Below are 18,792 nucleotides of genomic sequence, written 5' to 3'. Positions count from 1 at the left end.
ACACACAAAACCTGGGAAATGCCTTCACTCTCTACTGTAAAATCTAGTTATGTGACTACTTTCTTTCTTTTAATGATTTTGAAAAAGCCATCCATGCTTTCATTAGCTCTAGACTTGATTAATGTACAGTAATGCTCTGTTTACTGGTATCCCTTCAGTACTACTGTCCAAGCTGCAGTTAGTACAAAATGCCGTTGCCTGTCTTTTTGACAGGTGCTCATAAACTGGAGTATATAACTCCAATCTTAGCTTCAACTCACTGGCTCCCTCTTAAACAGAGGATTGTTTTTAAAATATTGACATTTGTTTTTAAAGCTCTTCCTGACCTGGCTGGCACCACTCCCCAATCCGATCCCCATATCACTGTACAATCTCTTAGAGTTCCTAGACTGGGGTTAAAATATTAGGATGACAGAGCCTCTCAGTGGAAGCCCTGAAACAAAATTACCATTTGATATTGGAACTGCCCATGATTTGGACAAGTTTCGTACACTTTCAAAGACGCACTTGATCTTTCAAGCATTCGACACTGGTCTAGACTGAGGTTTTATCTGTCGTCTCCTGGTTTCATCATTCTGTTTCTTCTGCTTTGTATTTTTACATTGTGATTTTCATGTTTAATTTTTTTCCCATCGGCTGTGCAGTACTTTGTAACTTGTGTTTAGAAAGGTGCTATACAAATAAAGATTGCTTGCTTTCTTGCTGTTTCCTAATTGTGTGGGTTCTTTTACCTGCAGCTCCAGCTGAAGCAGGCCATTATACTGGGCTCTCCTCCGTCCCTGATGTGTGTGAAGAGGACAGAAGATGGAACCACGTCTGAGGACGATGGTCTGCCCTGTAGTCCTCCTGAATACACCACTCATCACACAGCCATGGTAATGCACATGCATTACTGAACGATGTCCCGCTCTGTATCCACCTGAATGCTGTTTGCTGCAGGTGACCCTGCTAACACTTCTTCCTCTCTTTCCATCTCTCAGAATCAGGCTCAGAGGAACAGCTCCATCAGTCTGGAGGGAATAGATAGTGATGGTGATCAGGTAAAGGCACTTTTTAAAGAGTACCCAACTGCTTTAGCATTACCACCAATAAAGTTGTTACAACAGACAATTTTTTAAAAGAAATATCGAAACTAATGTAGCCGAACCACAGATGTCATCATCATCTGCAACTTATAATCTTTAGACCCAACCCATCCTGATTCAAGTGATATCACTTGAGCGCAATTTTCAAACTTCACACAGTTCCATCTGAAGCCACAAAAGGCTTCACTTTTAAAAACTTGTAAACAAACTTGAAGTGGAAATCAGATTTGGCCTCCACAAACTCCTGGGAAGAATTTCTGACTCTTCAGCAGTTATATATTCCACTTTCTTCACCAGACAGTTGCTAACTTTGTCTGTCCTTCCATGAAACCAAAACAATTAGCTTAAAGATGCTATAAAGCTACAATATATCAGCTAGTATGACTATGAACTGATTACCTGTTTATAAAAAAAATAAATTAGTGCAGCTTTGAAATTTCATTACAGACTGTATAGACCAGGCATGTCCAAAGTCCAGCCCACGGGCCAATTGCGGCCCGTGTTCAAATTTCCACTGGCCCACAACCTCTGTCATAAAATCAATAATATGCGGCCCACCAGCTCTGTTGACCACAGTATAAAATACACATGTACAAAAAAGCTATTTTATATTTTGCCAGAAGATGACCGTAAACCTGTGGCCACTCTCGCCGCGTGACCCTTGTGATCCTTCCCAGCCCATTTCTAAAATACAGCTGGAGCTCGCTGAGCTGCAGCGTGATGCCGAGTGTCACAGTCGACCCCAACAGCTCCCTCTTGTCAACTTTTACCGCCAGCTGGATAAAGGCAGGTTCCAAGAGATTCGAACATTTGCTAAGAAAATGCTGAGCTTGTTTGGCTCGACATTCTTGGTTAAGAACATTAACAAGAACCGCGTAAGAACGAGACTAAGTGACTCTCACCTGCGTGACATCTTGCGCATCAAAACCACTGTTTTTGAGCCAGACCCGGCCTATTTACTGCAGTCGAGATCTCAGTATCACCCTTCACATTAGTGCAGGCAAGTTATTTGTTTAGTCTGAGGTGAATAAATTCTAAAATCTCAGTGAATTGATTTTTTTTTTTGTGATGATCAAAACCGCAGTTTTGAATATGCACAGAGTCTTTTCAATCAAACTGGGTTTCGTAAACCCGACAAATTAAATTCGGTTCGGCAGCCCATTTTTCCATTTCGTATTTTTCATCAAGTTCAAATGAACTTATATATTGTAATGGTTCTGATGTCTAGCCTCTAGTTATATGGTTCTGATGTCTAGCATCCTGTTATATGGTTCTACATGTTATTGCCTGAAAGAATGTGAGAGGGGGGCGCTGTGAGGTGTGTGGGAGGAGAGAGCGAGGAAGAGCAGGCAGTTGTTGGTGGTGTTGTTGTGGAGTGTTGAATGTTGGGAGTTTCAAAAGAGCTCGTTAGCGTGTGCTGTGGCTGAAACAACAGCATGGAAGCCTGTTAAGTTATTACAAATAAAAGGACATTGATACCACAAGAACGTCTGGCTGCTTGTGTAGGAACGGGGAGTATTACAATATGTTTAATCTTCCCCAAAGATTTTTTTTTCCAGACAGTCTTTTTCTTCATTTTATGTGGTCTTCAAATATGAAAGGCAGAGTGGTTTTGGTAAAAACCTGTTTAGATTTATTTGTGTTCTGTGTGAAGAAGTGAAATGTATGCCATTTGCAATAAAAATGTCATAAAATAGTTCATTTGCATTTAATGTTAATGGTTCAAAGAATGTCAGGCTGAATGGTCGGCCCCCATACATTTTCACCTCACCAAATCTGGCCCACTTTGCAAAATGTTTGGACACCCCTGGTATAGACTGTCTGAGCCTTTTACTGGGATTGAAGACCAGCTTGATCCAATTAAGCAATTTTCCAGTTTTGCCTCCATAAATATATCCTACTTTGACATGGTTTGCCAAAGATCCAGGAAGAAGTGGGGTACACAAAGAGCCCACAACAGGAAATCTAGTTTTATATTCGGTAATTATGTGCATGGATTTATTTTTTACTGCACTTGACAGATTTACTGACAATCTAACGTTTTGAGTTTGCAACCCAAATTTGATCAGGTTTCCTCAGGAAAGAGACTGAACCTAGAACTTCTAAAATGAATAGCATCAACATTGTTAGTGGATGCACCAAACAGCCATTCATGTAATCTGGGGAGAATGTGACTTATGAAGGCCAGGAGAAACTTGTATGAGTGTGGAGCTTTGTTTGATTGTGACATTTCTCCTCACATGCCTACGATGGTAAAAGCACGTTGTGATCCAGTGTAATTATTGAAACACCACTCTTGATTCTAAATGAAAGTTCCCATCACACAAATTGACCTCTTTTACTATTTTGTCCCCTTTCCTCAACTTTATCCGACTTTGTTTCTCCATCCCTGTATCCTCAGTCTCCTGACCTACACTGTGTTTGTGGTTCAGCCCATGTGACTTAAAATGTACCATATGCTCTCTAACAACACAGTCCATGAAAAGTTTCCTTTTGTATGGACAAAGCAGTGCCAATTGATCATAAGACAGATGTCCTAAAAACTTAAGCTATCCTTTTAGTCTCATCAGCTCTAATGTGGGCTAAAAGCACAGTCAGCAAAGTATAACAAATGAGCATTTAATGAGCAGTTTTACCACTGCCAGGAGGGTTTTGGCCAGTCATTGGCCCACAAATGACAAGCTAGAAAGACATGCACACCAAAACCTGAAAATGTCCCTTTTTAAATGCATTCCACACACTGCACACAGCAATGGGGTCAAAGAGGACTGCAGTGACTTATAAAGTCACAGCTGCACTTTCTGGAGCTTTTTCATTCATTGTGAACTCACAACAGACTTCTTGGAGACACAGTGGGCTTTTTTTGTTGTTTTTTTTTTTAGATTTCACTGTAAATAAATCTATTTACTGCAAATAGAGTACAAGATTTGTCTTTTGTGAGATGTAGTATATCATAGGTCTCAGCACATCAGTTTGTGGCTCAAAGATTTAAATATACATGATTAAAGGATATTTTTATCAAGATAAAGCTGCACTGATCGATATCTTTATATTAAAAAATGGATCAAATGACTGCTTGGAATGCAAAAGCAGTCACTCATAGAGAAGTAACACACCCACAGAGAATTATCAAGGCTGCTGTTGCCCACAGCGTCTCGGTTTTGGTTGGCTGTCATGGCTCCCTTCGTTTCTAGCAGCAGCTCTTTGCAAAAAGTCACTGTACGCTACCTGCCCAGCACTAAAGGCTAGTGTAGGGTTACATTAATAGCATTTAGCTGCTATCCATTTGTTTTGTGGACACAAACATAACTCCAAATGAATTTCAATATTGCTACATGTTTGTTGGAAATGTCATTAAGCAACAGTTCACTAACTCCTGACTCCAGCTGGCCAAGGAATCAACAGAAGGAAACAGAACTTTTAATTTAGGAGATAAAGTATTGGAAAGACACAGTCCTTCAACCACAGCATTAGTTTTTTTGTTTTTGTTTTTTTACATTTCTTCCCCAAAGGATTTAACAAATTGATTCATACAATAAGTTCACTGCACACATTCACAATACTGTAGCGCAGGAAACAACTTATGTGCTTGGTGTGTGATGCTTGAGCATGGACTTTACATGTGTAAATGAAAGTCTGCTGCTCCTCTTCCTCTAATGTGCCACTTTCTCCCATTTTTTTGTCTGTGTGTTTGTGACCTTTTTTCTCTAGTCACAGCACTGCATGTGTCATTATGCTGACCCACTGTGTGTGTGTCTGTCTGTCTGTCCAGAGTGCATTCCAATGGTTTCCCTGGCAGTCAGCATGTCTGCTTGTAGTTATAGCATTTGCAATCTGCCTCGGGTTTCCTCTCAATCACAGGCACTGACTCACACAAAGAGACCTCCATAAATAAACAAGTGAAGACGACATGTTGGTATTTCTCTACTGAAATTTCAGCTCAGTTATGAGTCAGTTAAGTTTTATTATTTATTTATTTGGCAAAAAATGGTTCCCAAATACAGAATTTAAATTTCCTTTAGTAAAGTGTGTGTTGAAATGTCAAACTGTAAATAACTATTAGTTTGATGGGTGGATTAATACTGTAGGTGAGAAGAGGTTGCACCAAGTCAAACTGAATTTGTCAGATGAGAGAGGCATTCTTTTCCACTGGTGACAGTGTAAGTGTTGGTCCTGCAGATAAGGAAAGCTAATATTTATACAGCTGGACTCCCTTTCTTTTGCTCCCTCTTATCACTGGTCTTGTTCAGTTTTCTTATCTGCTGCCTTCATTGATTAAGTAAAAATCCACCTTTTATCATAATGAACACATTCTTTCCTTTCCAGCCTCAGTGCTGGGCTGGTTAGTGCTTCAAAGCTGGGAACAAGACGGGCGATGACTCAGATCTGCGACGTGACTAGCTCTGTCTGGAGCTGATCCACTGGGAAACAATGAGCAGGGGACTTTGGGCGTTTAATGGTGTTGCCAGTGCAGTTTCCCTAGCATATGTATGGACAAATCCCAGTTTTTTGTCACTGTCCTCCAGAGGTAGCTCCAGATTACACATGCTTTAGTGCTGGGTGTTTGGAGTCCAATTATAACAGGGAGTTAATTTACCTGCATTCACAAAAACCTACAGAGTATTTCCTCTGTTAACAAGTTATTTGGGAAACCTTTTTACTGAAACCTTCTGTCTCCATTTGTCTCTCTTTCTCAGCTGTCCTGTGCCGTTTCCAGTAGAGCAGTGAGCCCCCTGGTGGTTCCAGGGGACTTCAGTCAACCAGCCAGTCCCTTCGGCTGTTTGGACAACTCTGCAGCCAAACACAAGCTGGGCCTGAGACACAAAGCCTGCAATAAGAGGAAACCTGCCAGCGTAAGACACTCAGACATAATCAACTAAAACAAGCATATGCACGGATACAGTCCATTTTATTAGGACTTGGGTTTCGTTTTAGCTTTGGCCATCATTATCACAAACTTGTATTTAATTACTGAAATAAGATAACATGGTATTCTCAGAGCAACTCATCCAGAGGGACAAGAAACACAAGCTATCAGATGATCGTTTGAGCAAAGCACGACAGTTTACCCAAATGATCAGCCATTTTATTTGAATGTGAAACTGAAAGTGAGCAAACCTGAAATGTCAATAGTATTTGCTCACTAATACTTGGTACCCAGTAAGTACCGTGTTTTTTTTGCCCCTTCAGGCTTTTTAACAATATTGGTATGTTACCATTTCCCAGCAGTTTCCTTGGTGAGTACAAAGTTATTGCCAATAAAACTGATGGCCAGACCTAAACAGGTGAAACCTAGGTTGTGTAAAGGAAATTATTCTTTAATCTTCTACAAATGTTGTTTTTCATACTTTGCTCTGTTGCTGCTACAGATACTGTTGGTATCTGAAGTTGCAACAGGTCAGTTTTCCCACAAAAGCCCTAACATTTTGATCCAGTGTAATTATAAATGTGAAGAACAGGGGTCAGTGTTTAGAGTAATATATCCACTTGAAACAATTTCAAGATTGTAGTTATAAATAAATGCAGCTATGACATTTTTTCCACTCAGTGTGAAGGGATAAAGGAATGTTTAATTTGATCACTGCAGTACATCACCGTGGCCATCTGACTGGTCCTGATGATGCTGATGTCTTGTGTCCATACAGAAACTGGAGGTGAAGGCAGAAGGAGACTCCCTGGTGGACGACCGGCTGAGTACCTCCGTAAACGAAGCTGTGGACGACGAGCAAGAACAACAGACAATAGAAGGTCAGGTGGTTTTGTACTTCTGATCAAATGTCAAATAATGTAGCTACAGTTTACTCCTGAGCCAAACACTGCTGTAATGACAATGAAATTTAATGTTAAATAGACTCTTTGTTTTCATATTGGCAGACAATTTGCATACCTAACCATGAAAATTTAATTGTGCCAACGAACTATTTCATTATTTTAGCTCATTTATAATGAAAAGGAAATGGAACAAATGGTTTCATTAGAAATTAACTAAAATGAAAACATTAAAAATCTGATGCAAAGTTTTCCACCAAATTGGAAATAAATAAAAAATCATATTTAATTTAATTATCATTATAATATGCCTAAGACTGCAACTCAGAAGCTTTAAAAACATTTGAAAAATGTATGCATTTCAAATGTGAAAATGATTTTTCAAAATGACTGTCATGCATCATGCAAACACAAATTGACGGACATTTACATTTAATTAGATTATTTTATTTTTATATTGCCAACTGCAAACTTTCATATTACTTGCTGTCATTGTATGCTATCAGGGTGATCACTGAGACCTTTGTTTCTGTATGCAATCCAGCTTTAAGTTTTGATGAGCGGAAACCAAAAGTGGAGAAGGAGGAAGAAGAAGAAGAAGAAGAAGTAGAGGATGATGAGGAGGAGGAGATTGAGCAACCACAGCATTCCAGACAATCCCTGTTGATAAATAGTGACGAGGCAGAACAGGATGTTTTTCACGACCCAGACACATCTTCTCCTCCTGAGCAGAGTCTCTCAGAGGAGGAAGTCCCAGACATCCAGCCCCTGCCCTCCTCTAAGCCCAGCTCCAGAGCTTCCTCTCTGGACAGTCCCAGGTGATTAGACATTATTTCCTCCTTGTTTTCTCCTCCTCATACTCTGAATTGTTTTTATTTTCCTCAGCTGTCCATCTGACCTCTTAATATCTGCTTTTAGAGCTAGCCCGGAGCCCGCCGCTGCTGCGAGAGAGTATTTGCTGGACCCTCCAGACACTGCCTACGGAGCTGAGGATGACAGGGTTGAAATGGAGTTGGCACTGACAGGAGATAGAGTCCAGGAACATGGGGAGGAGGAGTGTTCACTTTTACAGGAGGTGCTGAGCTCCTTGAAGACTCCTCTTCTGACTTGCTCACTGGATATGGAGACTGAGGGCATCATCCAAAAGATGGAGGAGGAGGCGAAGGAACAGGAGAGAGAAGAGGATGAGACAGAAGAAGGAGAAGAGATGAAGGAAGAGGAGGTGGATGAGCCTGTCACGTTTCAGGCTCCGCTCTCAGGCTCCCTGTTGGTGGGTAGCACCGCTGTGGAAGAGGAGGAGGCTGCCGCTCTTTCCTGTCAAGGAGAAGTAGTAGTTCCTGGTGAAGAAGCAGCAAAGGAGGATGAGGAAGTAGTTGTGGAACAATTTTGTCATCATAGTGTATGTATTTTTGATAAAGTTTTACAGTCTTGATTTAAGTAGCTTTAAAACATGGATCTGTATTTGTAATGTCTGTCGTTTATTTTGTATAGAAAGCAATGGGCATTATGCAGGAAACTTTACTTATCCTAAATCACCAACTTTTTTTTATTTTGCAGCTGATTTGTACAAGTCTTCCATTTGGGAGCCACCAAAGGCTACCCGTTCTGCTCCATTTCCATTTACATAAAACTCCCTCAAGAAAAAGATTTTCACACCACATAGCCTCAAGTCTTCCTTTTGGAAATCAGCAAAATAAACAAATTTAGCAGTATCAATTAGTGGACCTGAAGCCGTCCCTGGTAGGCTAGTGGTTAAGGCGCAGCGGGTTCAAATCAGGGTTGCGTCAGGAAGGGCATCGTGCGTAAAACACGGGTCAAATGTCAACATGCGAGTCATCAGTGTGACGATTCGCTGTGGCGACCCCTAAACGGGAAAAGCCGAAAGTGACTTTCAATTAGTGGACCTGAAAAATAAAAAATATTGCTACTAATGTCCTCACAGAGCAGCACAGTGACAGGCAAAGAAAATGGTTGGTGATAAAGGTTGGTGCCAAAAATGAGCAAAGTGGTCTCTGCCTAAAATGGGAGCGAGTCAGGGGGATGTGAGTTAGGGAGATGAATGGGAGATCTCGTTACAGATGTCAGACTGTACTGGAGGATGTTCTCCTGGACAACAACATGCATCAAGCTCCTCAAGCAGTTGTTGGAGGATTGTCCTACAAACTGCTGAACTGTAAAAATACTGGAGTAAAGCCATAATGTACATTACACTGATATGGTGAACAGAATATTAATAAAGGTCCATTATTCATTCTCCCTTTAGCTTGGTTTCACCTACTGATCCTGAATCATTAGCTGCTATATGCTCCACTGGGATCACCAGCTAACTGCTAACTTCTGTCCACACTTTAATGTAGTGTACAATGTGGCTTTAGAGTGTTTCACAAACAACAGCACACTGTGTCTGAACGCTCTGTGAATATTGAGAGTGAACCAAAACAACAAAAAAAGTTGTGGCTCGCTGAAGTAAAATGAAGGTAAAACGCTCCATAGAACTGAAGGGAACTGAAGAGGTGGGTGATAATTCTTAGTGGATTCATCACTACAAGCAGCCCCTTTCCCATACAAGTAGTCAGGCTTGCATACTGTTATTATAAACTATTGATTATAGCTGTTTTTCCTCCTGTGGAGAAGGTCAGATTCTCTATAGATAAACTGTATGACGGGTCTGGGTCTTGTTTGTACCTAAGAGAACATTAGTCAATACGAGAATTCATTCAAACCACTGAAAAACAAGTCTGTTTGCATGTGTGGTTCTTCTGTGTGGCTCAATGTCCATGCCGTTAAAAACTCTAAATTCCTGCTTTTCTTATTTTCCTTTCTTTGTCCTACAGCAAGAAGAGGAAGCAGAGAAAGTCGAACCGGAGGATGAAAATTATTTTTTTGCTAGAAAAGCTGATGTCCACACAGAGGAAGAAGCAGAAGAAGAATACCTAAGTGAGCGAGAGGAGGAGGTGATAGAGCTGGAGATGGAGTCAGGGGTGGAAGAGGAAGGGCGGGACAAAACTGAAGAGGATGATGAGGAGATGGATGTGATGGCGGGACAAAACTGAAGAGGATGATGAGATGGATGTGATGGAGGAGAAGAAGACAGCAGAGGAGGCAATAGAAGAAGAAAAGGATGACGCAGAAGAGATGACGGAGTGGTTTCCTGACGCAGCAGCTGAAGAAGTGGAGGTCGCCATGCTACCACAGGAGGTAGATGAAGGAGTAGATGTTGTGGTTGGAGATGACACTGTGTACACTGCAAAACACACTGATGATGATGATGAAGAAAAGCCTGATGATGATGATGATGATGATGAAGAAATGCGTACAGAACCGGATGATGAGGAATTCACCATAGTGCATGAGTGCCAAACAAATTACAGCCATAGCTCTGCAGACGGAGAAGAGAGAGCAGAGGAGGTTGTGGAGATCGAACACACTGAACAAAAATCAGACCAGGAAGAAGATGAGGAAGCAAACCAACCTGTTGCAGATGAAACTGAACAAGGTATGGAGCAGGAGAGTGTAGAAATGTCACATCTAGACTTGGAAGACATGGAAAACGATCAAACTGAAGCCCCGGAACAAGCTGTTGTTTCTGCCAAGCCGCCATCTTTGTCTTTGCCAACATCCCACTTTGACACTCAACCACAAGAGAGTGGGGCTATCACTCCCAGCAAGATCAGCACCACCACTCTCCACATAAATCTAGTCTCTCCCAGTTCAGAGAAAGCCACATCTTTCTTCCAAAAGTCCCCAATCACTGCAGAACCCAAAGAAAACAGTGCTGTCTCAGGAAAGCAAAGCACAGCATCCACAGAAGAAGAACAAGCTGACTGTGCAGAGGAAGTAGAAGAAGAGGCCCCACCTCCTGCCTCTGTGGTGGAAGTGGTCAGCCAGCCATCCAGAAGCTCAGATCACAGTAAGGTTCGTTTCACCATCGCCCCCGTCTGGCAGAGATCACACAGTCTGACTCCTCCTTCCTCCCCATCTGCTTGCGTCCCCTCTTCGCCCTCGGCTGCCACAGGGCCTGGAGATGAGGAGGTGGGAGCTGCAAGTACAAAGGACCCAGCTGTAGAAGCGCAGCCAACAGGTTCAGCTAAAGCTGAATTGGTTTTAAGCCCCAGTAAAACGAGGAATGCAGGAAGCAGCACTGCAAAACCACAGGACAGTGCAGCAGACATAGAAGGTAAAAGCTTTAAACATAATCGTCTGTACAATTTTATCTTTGGATATGGTACTTGTCTGTTTAGGGTTGATCCAGTGTCCTAGGCTTTGTTATGTATGAGCCACATCTGTTTTCCTTGTGCCATAAGAAATAAAACAGTACTCCAATCTAAGGCGCATGGGGCGAAGTGGCTGTCTGACTTAAAATAAAGCTAAACCACAGACAAACTTCACCTCCCACCCACAGAGAGCTCCGTCATAGTGGAGGGAAACCCAGACAATCCATTCGGAGTCCGTCTGAGGAAGACTCCAGTTCTGCACCGTCTCAGCTCCGAGGAAGAGGTGATGACCCTGACTGCGTTGTTCTGGTTGATTGCATCTTTTTGAGTGAAGCTTTTCATACTTTACGGTTATTCTTTCCTTCAGACTGCGGGAATCTGAAGTTCGCCTTTGGTGAATATAATGTTTAGTTTTATTAGTTCAATAAATTGATTGAGATTGATTAGAGAGGTTTCAGCAGCTTCAGAAAGTATTCAGACCCCTTCACTTTTTCCACTTTTGTGTTCCATGTTTTATTCATTTTAAAATTAAACTGCCATTTGTGCCCATGGATCTACACTCAGCAACCCATAATGACAAAAACAAACATGCTTTTAGCAACTGAACTGATTGGAGCTTATAGTGTTCTCCAAACTGTACCAGCCTGTACCTGGTGCATATTGATGACTAATCAATCACCACACCGCCGAGACGTTAGTTCTTCTTTCTATTGCATCTTAATGAGGTCTGAGGAAGAGGGTGTGACTGCGCCAATTGTCCATATAAAGTAGGTTCTACACCCTTTTGTGGTTGAACAATTTCCAAGCATTCTTCTATCCAAGTGTTCTGTTTGGCTTCCAAATATTTTTGACAAAAATCATAACCTGTAGGTTAGACCACAGCGCTAGGTTCTGTTTACAGTCAATGACATGAGAGAAAAATACCTGTTTTAAAGTTTGTTTTTTAGTTGGAATGCAGAGTCAGTGAGGGAGGCATGGATCTGAACATTTCCCAGAGTTTTTACTGTTTGTGTATTAACTCTGATTTTCTTATTCAGTCTCCCAGTGAGCCACTCATTCAGCCAACCATCTGTAAAGCAGAGCCACCACAGCCAACCGGTGTTAAGCCCCTCATAAATCAGCCGAATGGCAACAAGCCTGCCCTTCCTAAGAAACCCGATGTACATGGAGACAGTGGAGGCAAGACCAAGTGCATCTCAGGTGTGCACACACAAACACTTATAACAGTCTTATACATACAGTGAGGCGCTCATCTGTAATAGTCCAGTCAATCTAATCAGGCTAGGAGAGAGTAAATAGCCCCTGATCCAGCCCAGTATCTGCTGTGTTACCGATTCAGGCCCAGCTATAGGTTGTGGTGTTTCTGGTGGATCGGACTCTCCCAGCTGGATCTCTGTGGCCAGACAGAAGCAGATGATCTATAAGGACAACTCGCTAGATGAGATTACAGTCAAGAAGGTAATCCCTCTGTACGTGTGTATGCATGTGTGGTCACCTCCTGTACTGTCTCTTATGGTAAATGGTCTTATACTTGTATAAGTATAAGCTGTTACGCTTTTTCAAAGGGCTTTCACATTATTCGGCCATTCACCCATTCGCACTCTCAAGCACTCACGCATTCACACACCGGTGACATCACCGGGAGCAACTGAGGGTTCAGTGTCTTGCTCAAGGACACTTCGACATGTTGACTGGACAAGCCGGGAACCGCTAATCCTCCGGTTAGGAAACAACCCGCTCTACCTCCTGAGCCACAGCCGTCCCCAATGCAAACACATATTTTCAGTAAACTTGTGAGGTAACACTGAACAAAGCATCAGTTGTCGAGCACATTACACAGTAGTACATTAGACTCAGACTCAGGTACAACTGAGCTTATTTCTAGCCACAGGCCAGTGTGATGAAGACCAATACACAGCAAACACGATGGCAGGCACACAGTGCAAATATTTAGGTACACAGCACACAGAAAATACATGGTTTGGATGGAAATGTGCCTAGATGGGATGATTGTATACCCTATGTGTGTGTGTGTGTGTGTGTGTTTTTTAATTTTATTGCTCTTTTTGCTGTATACATCACCACACATTTTCAGCCACGTAATCTGTGCAACTGACTGTGCTGTTCTCTGACATCAGGAGGGACAAGAGAGGAAGAGTTCACTGCCAGTGTACATCAGCTCAGCAGCCAGCAGGCAGCAGAGCAGCCACACAGCTGAGTCTGCCAACAAAGGTCAGAACTCAAACACTGCACTTTATCTCACTACTGAAATATGGCATGTGTAATATGTACATAGCATATATTGAAGTATGAAAGCATTTCAGCAGGCATCACTTTTTATTCTTTGTCATTTAACAGGCCGAATTGCTGTAATGACCTTAGGTTCTATTGAACCCATTCAAGATGCTTTTAACTACCCTTCTTTTCTACACTATGTTCTACATCTTGTTGCATGCAAGTTGATTTTGACTGATGTAACACTGCCCTCATCTGGACAACCTCTGCTACTTCATCCAAATCAACAAAATTAACTGCAGCTCATATTGTAACATTTAGATTTCTGTGTGAGGTGATTATTTGTACTGATCACATGACATTTGACTCCCGAACACATGACTGATCTCGCTGATAAATATATGCATATAGTTTTATTTATTAAATGAGATGTGTGATGAAGGTAACAAAAACACAAATTATGGACCTGAGCATATAAAAGTTGTCCTGTTTTAGAAGCGATAAAACCACTTGTTCTGAAAGATAAGTTTAAGTATTTTTATGTGAAACAAAACACTGTGATGCTGTTCCTCCTCACTCTGATATTAAGCAACGTGAGTTGGTGTTGTCATCCATGTGGTCCTGTTGTATGGTTCAAATATTGTTCATATTTGATAACAATACAACTTTATGCTGTTTTTTTAAATAAAATTTTGACATTTAGGGAGTTCTTCCTGAAAAAGTTAAAAAAAAAAAAAAAAAACACACAGTTAAAGCCAACAAGAAATGCTACAACTTATGACCTTTTTTTATTGCCAACATTTGTACTTTTCAATTAGGTTTTAAAAACAAACCCATAGACGCCCATCATTGTAGCCCCCCCCCCGCGCTTCACTGTGTTTCTATGCTCCGCAGCAATGAGAATGTAACAAAACCTAATGACCAAGCAGAAATAAATGAAAATCTCTGATTGGTCAGAGAGGTCAGTCCTACTCAAAACCTTTTAGAAGCTAATGTCTCTGCACTGCTGCGGGTGCTGTTCAATGAGTCTGGGTCACAGGAGGCTTCGGCAGCATCTCTCCACATCAAGACAAGTTTTGGAGCATACAACAAAAATGTATTAAAAAGTTACATACTGTAGCTTTATCTGTAGATACTTGTATCTACAGCTAATTAGTTATGACTTACTATTTATTGCATAAATGTTGTTAACTATACACAGTACAAGTAATGTATTTACACCATTACATCCCTTCAGTCACACTACATTCAAGTATCACAGCAGTCATGCATTTCTCTCAGGAATTACTTCTTTAGTTTTGTTTGACCTGTGTGGATGTTTCTCTTTTCATTCAGTGAGTCCACTGGAGATCAGTAAGCCTCCAGAATCTCTAGAAAAGGACACCAGGAGAGCTCTTGCACCTCCAACTCCAGTGCCACCTCAACCTTTAAAGTCCCAATTGTTGCCATGCCCTGTCTCTCCAAAACCTCCATCCCAACCTTATCCAGCCTCAAGAACCCTCTCCCCACCCACTCCAGTTCCCCGAAAATCTTCCTCGTCCCCCAGCCCACCATCTCTATCCAAATGTGCCACCTTCGTACCTTCATCCAAGACAAACGAGCCACAGGATATGGTACTCACCTCCTCTCCTTTTTCAGACAGAACCGCCCTGGAAAAGTCTGGTACAAGAGCTCCAGGGCTCTCGGGACAGACCTCATCATCCCAGCGAGGCTTGCCTCCTCCAGCTTTGCCACAGGACGAGCCGCCCTGGATGGCGCTGGCCAAGAAGAAGGCCAAAGCCTGGAGTGAGATGCCCCAGATTGTTCAGTGATGGACCAGGTTTAAATAAGGTTGAGTAAACGGGGCTGAGCTGGCTCAAGAAAGGCCCAGGGGGGCCAGCTCTAAATGGGGGTCAAAGTGGGCCAAAAGACTGGATGGACCAGAATGCATTTGCACACTGCTGTTTCCTGGTGTTCTTTAGCATCCTGGCTTCAGATTGGTACCAACTCTCTAATCACACAGCTAAAGACAGGCTCTGTTTAACCCCCTTTTGCTTTTTCCTTTGGGTTGCACAGTCATGTTTTCTAATTGACAGGGTAGGATCAAAAAAGTGAACATGTCTTACTTGAAGTGAGTCCATATTTTTTCCAAGTCTTGGCGTGTTATAAGATGCCTCAATGAACTAAAATGCATGTAGCTTCACAGCAGTAAATAATTTTTTTGTTGTTTGTTTATTTTGAGTCCACCTCATATGACAGTACTAAACATTACAGGCAAGGAAAGGAGGAGACTTTTGTTTTGTTTTCTGAAGAGGATACTTTATTTACAGAAAGGACAAAATAAATCTTGTGGTTGGCGATTGTTCTGTCTTAAGCATGAGTGGACAGGAAGCTGTTTTTTCTGTCGACGTGCCTGTTTATTTTAAGGTGGAACCACATGTTCACATTTTGAGTAGTGTGGAGAATCTTGATGGCCAGAGACTAGAACGGGATGGCATCCAATTAAGGTTGGAGAACAACCACTGCCAGTCACTAGTTACGATGAGGTTTTCTGGACAACTTTCCTTAATCTGTTGTCTTGTCCAACATGTTTTGGTGTGTCAGTCTAAGTTATATTTTTACTTTTCTCTTTTGATATCTTGATTGCACAACTACAGAACGTCTGTCAGCATTCTACTAAAATCTAACAGTCAGCTGTTCAGGAGTTAATCATCACACGGACCTTTGTCTTCTTAGTATTGTTCTGCATCATCACTTGGACACTAGTTTGCTGCAGGATGCAAAGCATCAATAAAGGAATGACTTTCACAGCCAAAAGTTTCCTTTGTATTGGTTAAATCTATGTATCTCACAGTAACTATATATTTTATGCATTTTATTTTGTATTGCCTTTTGAAAATTTGCCTTGTACATAAAATGTGCAGTAAAGAATAAATGAAATCACTTATTCTGAGTTTTTTTCCCCCTCATCTTTGTGAATGTCCATGCTGTGTTTCTGATGTGGAACTAAGGAAACAGTCTAGTGCATAAAACAATTCTATCCAGCCATTTGAGTTTGAAAATCAATTTCATTTAATACAAAATAAAATGACTGTGTCAAACAGATGAAAACTCAGCATGCATGTCTAGTGTGATCTGAGCACTTGCTGGGAGCTTTATAAACCTTGTGCTAGTTTTCTGTTGTATAAAAACAGTGGGTTAGTATTGTTCTGCTTATTCTAGTTTTTTTGTTTTGTTTTGTTTTGTTTTAAACCAACAAACAGGGATTTGTGTGTCCCTCTTACATAGCTACATGTTGAATTTGTGTGGACTTTGAGATAGACACAAAAGCCTAATGAAAACAGGGCGTTCTTCACTACACTGTGTTGGCAGATAACATCAAGTTCCTGGGCATCCACATCACATCTGACCTGACCTGGTCTCTGAACACATCCTACCTGATGAAGAAAGCCCAGCAAAGGCTTTTCTTCCTTAGGAAGCTGAAACGCGCTGGTCTCTCCTCTCAGTTGCTGGCAAACTTCTACAGAGTGACAGTAGAGAGCATCCTCTGTCTCAGTGTGGTATGGGAGCTGCACTGCACAGGACAGAAAGGACTTGACCCCCTGAGATTTGCACTGAGCTGCACCTTATAATGTTACTACACTCTTGCTGCTGACCTGATTAGGTCCCATGCATCCCTTTTTATTTGTTCATATTTTTATAATGACTTATACAATTGCGTGTTATGTAAATAATGATTTTTTTTTTAGCCGAGAGCTGCCGGAAAGAAATTCGTTGTGCTATGCATAATGACAATAAAGATTATTGACTCTTGACTTGATGAGCTGTGTGAACAGCTGCTCATGGTGCAGTAAGGTCAAACACGTTATCCTTAACTAGTATGTTGCGTTACGAAGTTAACTAGCTAAACACAAACCAGCACACCTCACATTAGCCTACAACAAAGCATAGCTGTCACTCACCTTACCGCAAATTGTGATATTCGGTCCCGCAATGCAGCCACGCTGCTACAAACAGGGCTGGTTGTGCGTGTTTCAGCGTCTCGGTCACACACCTGTACCAGGTAGAGGCCATGATTATTCGATAAAGGGTTGTTAAAGCAAACTGTCCTTAAATAAATGTTTTGTGCCTAATCGAATGTAGCAAGCTCCTGTTTTCCTGCACGCCCGACGCAGCATTAAATTGAAGGTGATTTGGTTTTTCCTCTGTTTCTTCCTTAATTTCCTGGCACTAAACCAAGGTACCTGAATCAGTGCAGGAGAAAACCCGAAGCTCGAGCTGATTCTAGTGACTAACACAGCCGAGCTTCTTCTTATGATGTTTACTTGCTACGTACCCCAACTCCTTCTAATGTAGTACTCAACCAACACTTGTACCTGTCAGTGTTGCCAACTCCTCAGTAAGGAAAGTAGCTATTGGCTGTCCTAGAAGTCGCTAAATGACGTCATCGCCTAATATGCATACAATTTTATTTGCATGTAATTGTAATGGACGCTGTAAGAGAGAGGCGTAACGTCATGGGACAGACAAAAAGTGAGTAAAAACACCCTAAATATGTTTAGTACTACAAATGAACTTTCTTCTGTTGATTCTTGGTTTGCTTGTTTTATATTTTGCCATTTAAATAGGCCATCACTTCTCAAAATAACTTCATGACTTTAATGCTTTGTCTAGACTCACATTACATAAATCAATTTTGTCCTGTATTGGTAAATGTTAGAATATCAAATTTAATCAATTTACCCTCCTCCTTTATCCGGGCTCAGCGGCGGCTTTGCACATGCGCGATTCATTATCGGTCTGGACGCGGAGCGGTGTGGGTCTCCTCTGTAGTCTCCAGTAACACCAGAAAAAGTCGCTAGATTTGTCGCTAGTCGCTTTCGACAAAAAAAGTCGCCAGATTTAGCGAGAAAGTCACAAATTTGGCAACACTGAATACAGAACTTGTTTAGATTAGTTTCTCACAAAGTCCAAACTAATATTGCTTACCAAAGTCTTGTCCATAATGATTATGAATCTTGAATGGAAAGCTTGATAGTCGCGCCTTGTGTAATCTTTTTCTTTGTTTTTTGTTTTGTAGTTGCTGTTTCTGTGCCAAACCTCTCATTCATTCCAAACGCTGGCAGTGGAGTGACTGCAGTGTGAGACAAACTGCTGGTCACTTGCACCTGAGATGATATTTCTTGATAAACAACATCAGTGCTGAAGATGCAAAGAGAGATCAAGATTCCACAGGATGTTTCAGAGTCACGAAACGAGTGACTGTCCTGGCTGCTACGGAGAGGTTTCATTTTAATTCAATGCTCCATTAAGTTTTAAATTCGACAAGAAGATCTATGAATGAAAACTTAATCTGATTTCATCACAGGGTGACCTTTCTGTGTGGAGTATTCCTGGGCAAATTTCCCTCTAAATGTTACAGCTGTGGTAAGTCGTGGTCTTAAAAACATAATGTAATTTGTTCCCATTCTCCTGTTACTTGAAGAAATGTTTTATTTTAAGATTTAACC

The 18,792-nt window shown here is 41.5% G+C and overlaps 1 protein-coding gene across 1 annotated transcript in view; it reads left to right on the top strand.

Moving 5' to 3' along the window:
• Positions 1 to 16,226, top strand: part of LOC109957523 (uncharacterized protein KIAA1211) — a 45,576-nt gene extending 29,350 nt beyond the window's left edge. Inside the window, exons 5-17 of the mRNA XM_020595459.1 lie at positions 738 to 875; positions 981 to 1,040; positions 5,783 to 5,938; positions 6,731 to 6,833; positions 7,399 to 7,672; positions 7,773 to 8,253; positions 9,689 to 9,860; positions 9,904 to 11,031; positions 11,257 to 11,351; positions 12,106 to 12,268; positions 12,408 to 12,526; positions 13,207 to 13,300; positions 14,639 to 16,226. Coding sequence (XP_020451115.1) covers positions 738 to 875; positions 981 to 1,040; positions 5,783 to 5,938; positions 6,731 to 6,833; positions 7,399 to 7,672; positions 7,773 to 8,253; positions 9,689 to 9,860; positions 9,904 to 11,031; positions 11,257 to 11,351; positions 12,106 to 12,268; positions 12,408 to 12,526; positions 13,207 to 13,300; positions 14,639 to 15,114 — 3,459 coding nt within the window. The 3' untranslated portion in view covers positions 15,115 to 16,226. The remainder of the gene's footprint in view (positions 1 to 737; positions 876 to 980; positions 1,041 to 5,782; positions 5,939 to 6,730; positions 6,834 to 7,398; positions 7,673 to 7,772; positions 8,254 to 9,688; positions 9,861 to 9,903; positions 11,032 to 11,256; positions 11,352 to 12,105; positions 12,269 to 12,407; positions 12,527 to 13,206; positions 13,301 to 14,638) is intronic.
• Positions 16,227 to 18,792: the final 2,566 nt, after the last annotated feature.

The sequence above is a fragment of the Monopterus albus genome, unplaced genomic scaffold, assembly GCF_001952655.1.
Source record: "Monopterus albus unplaced genomic scaffold, M_albus_1.0 scaffold27.1, whole genome shotgun sequence".
Lineage (NCBI taxonomy): Eukaryota > Metazoa > Chordata > Actinopteri > Synbranchiformes > Synbranchidae > Monopterus > Monopterus albus.
Note: the sequence above shows the minus strand (reverse complement) of the source record. Positions and strands in the feature narration are given on the sequence as shown.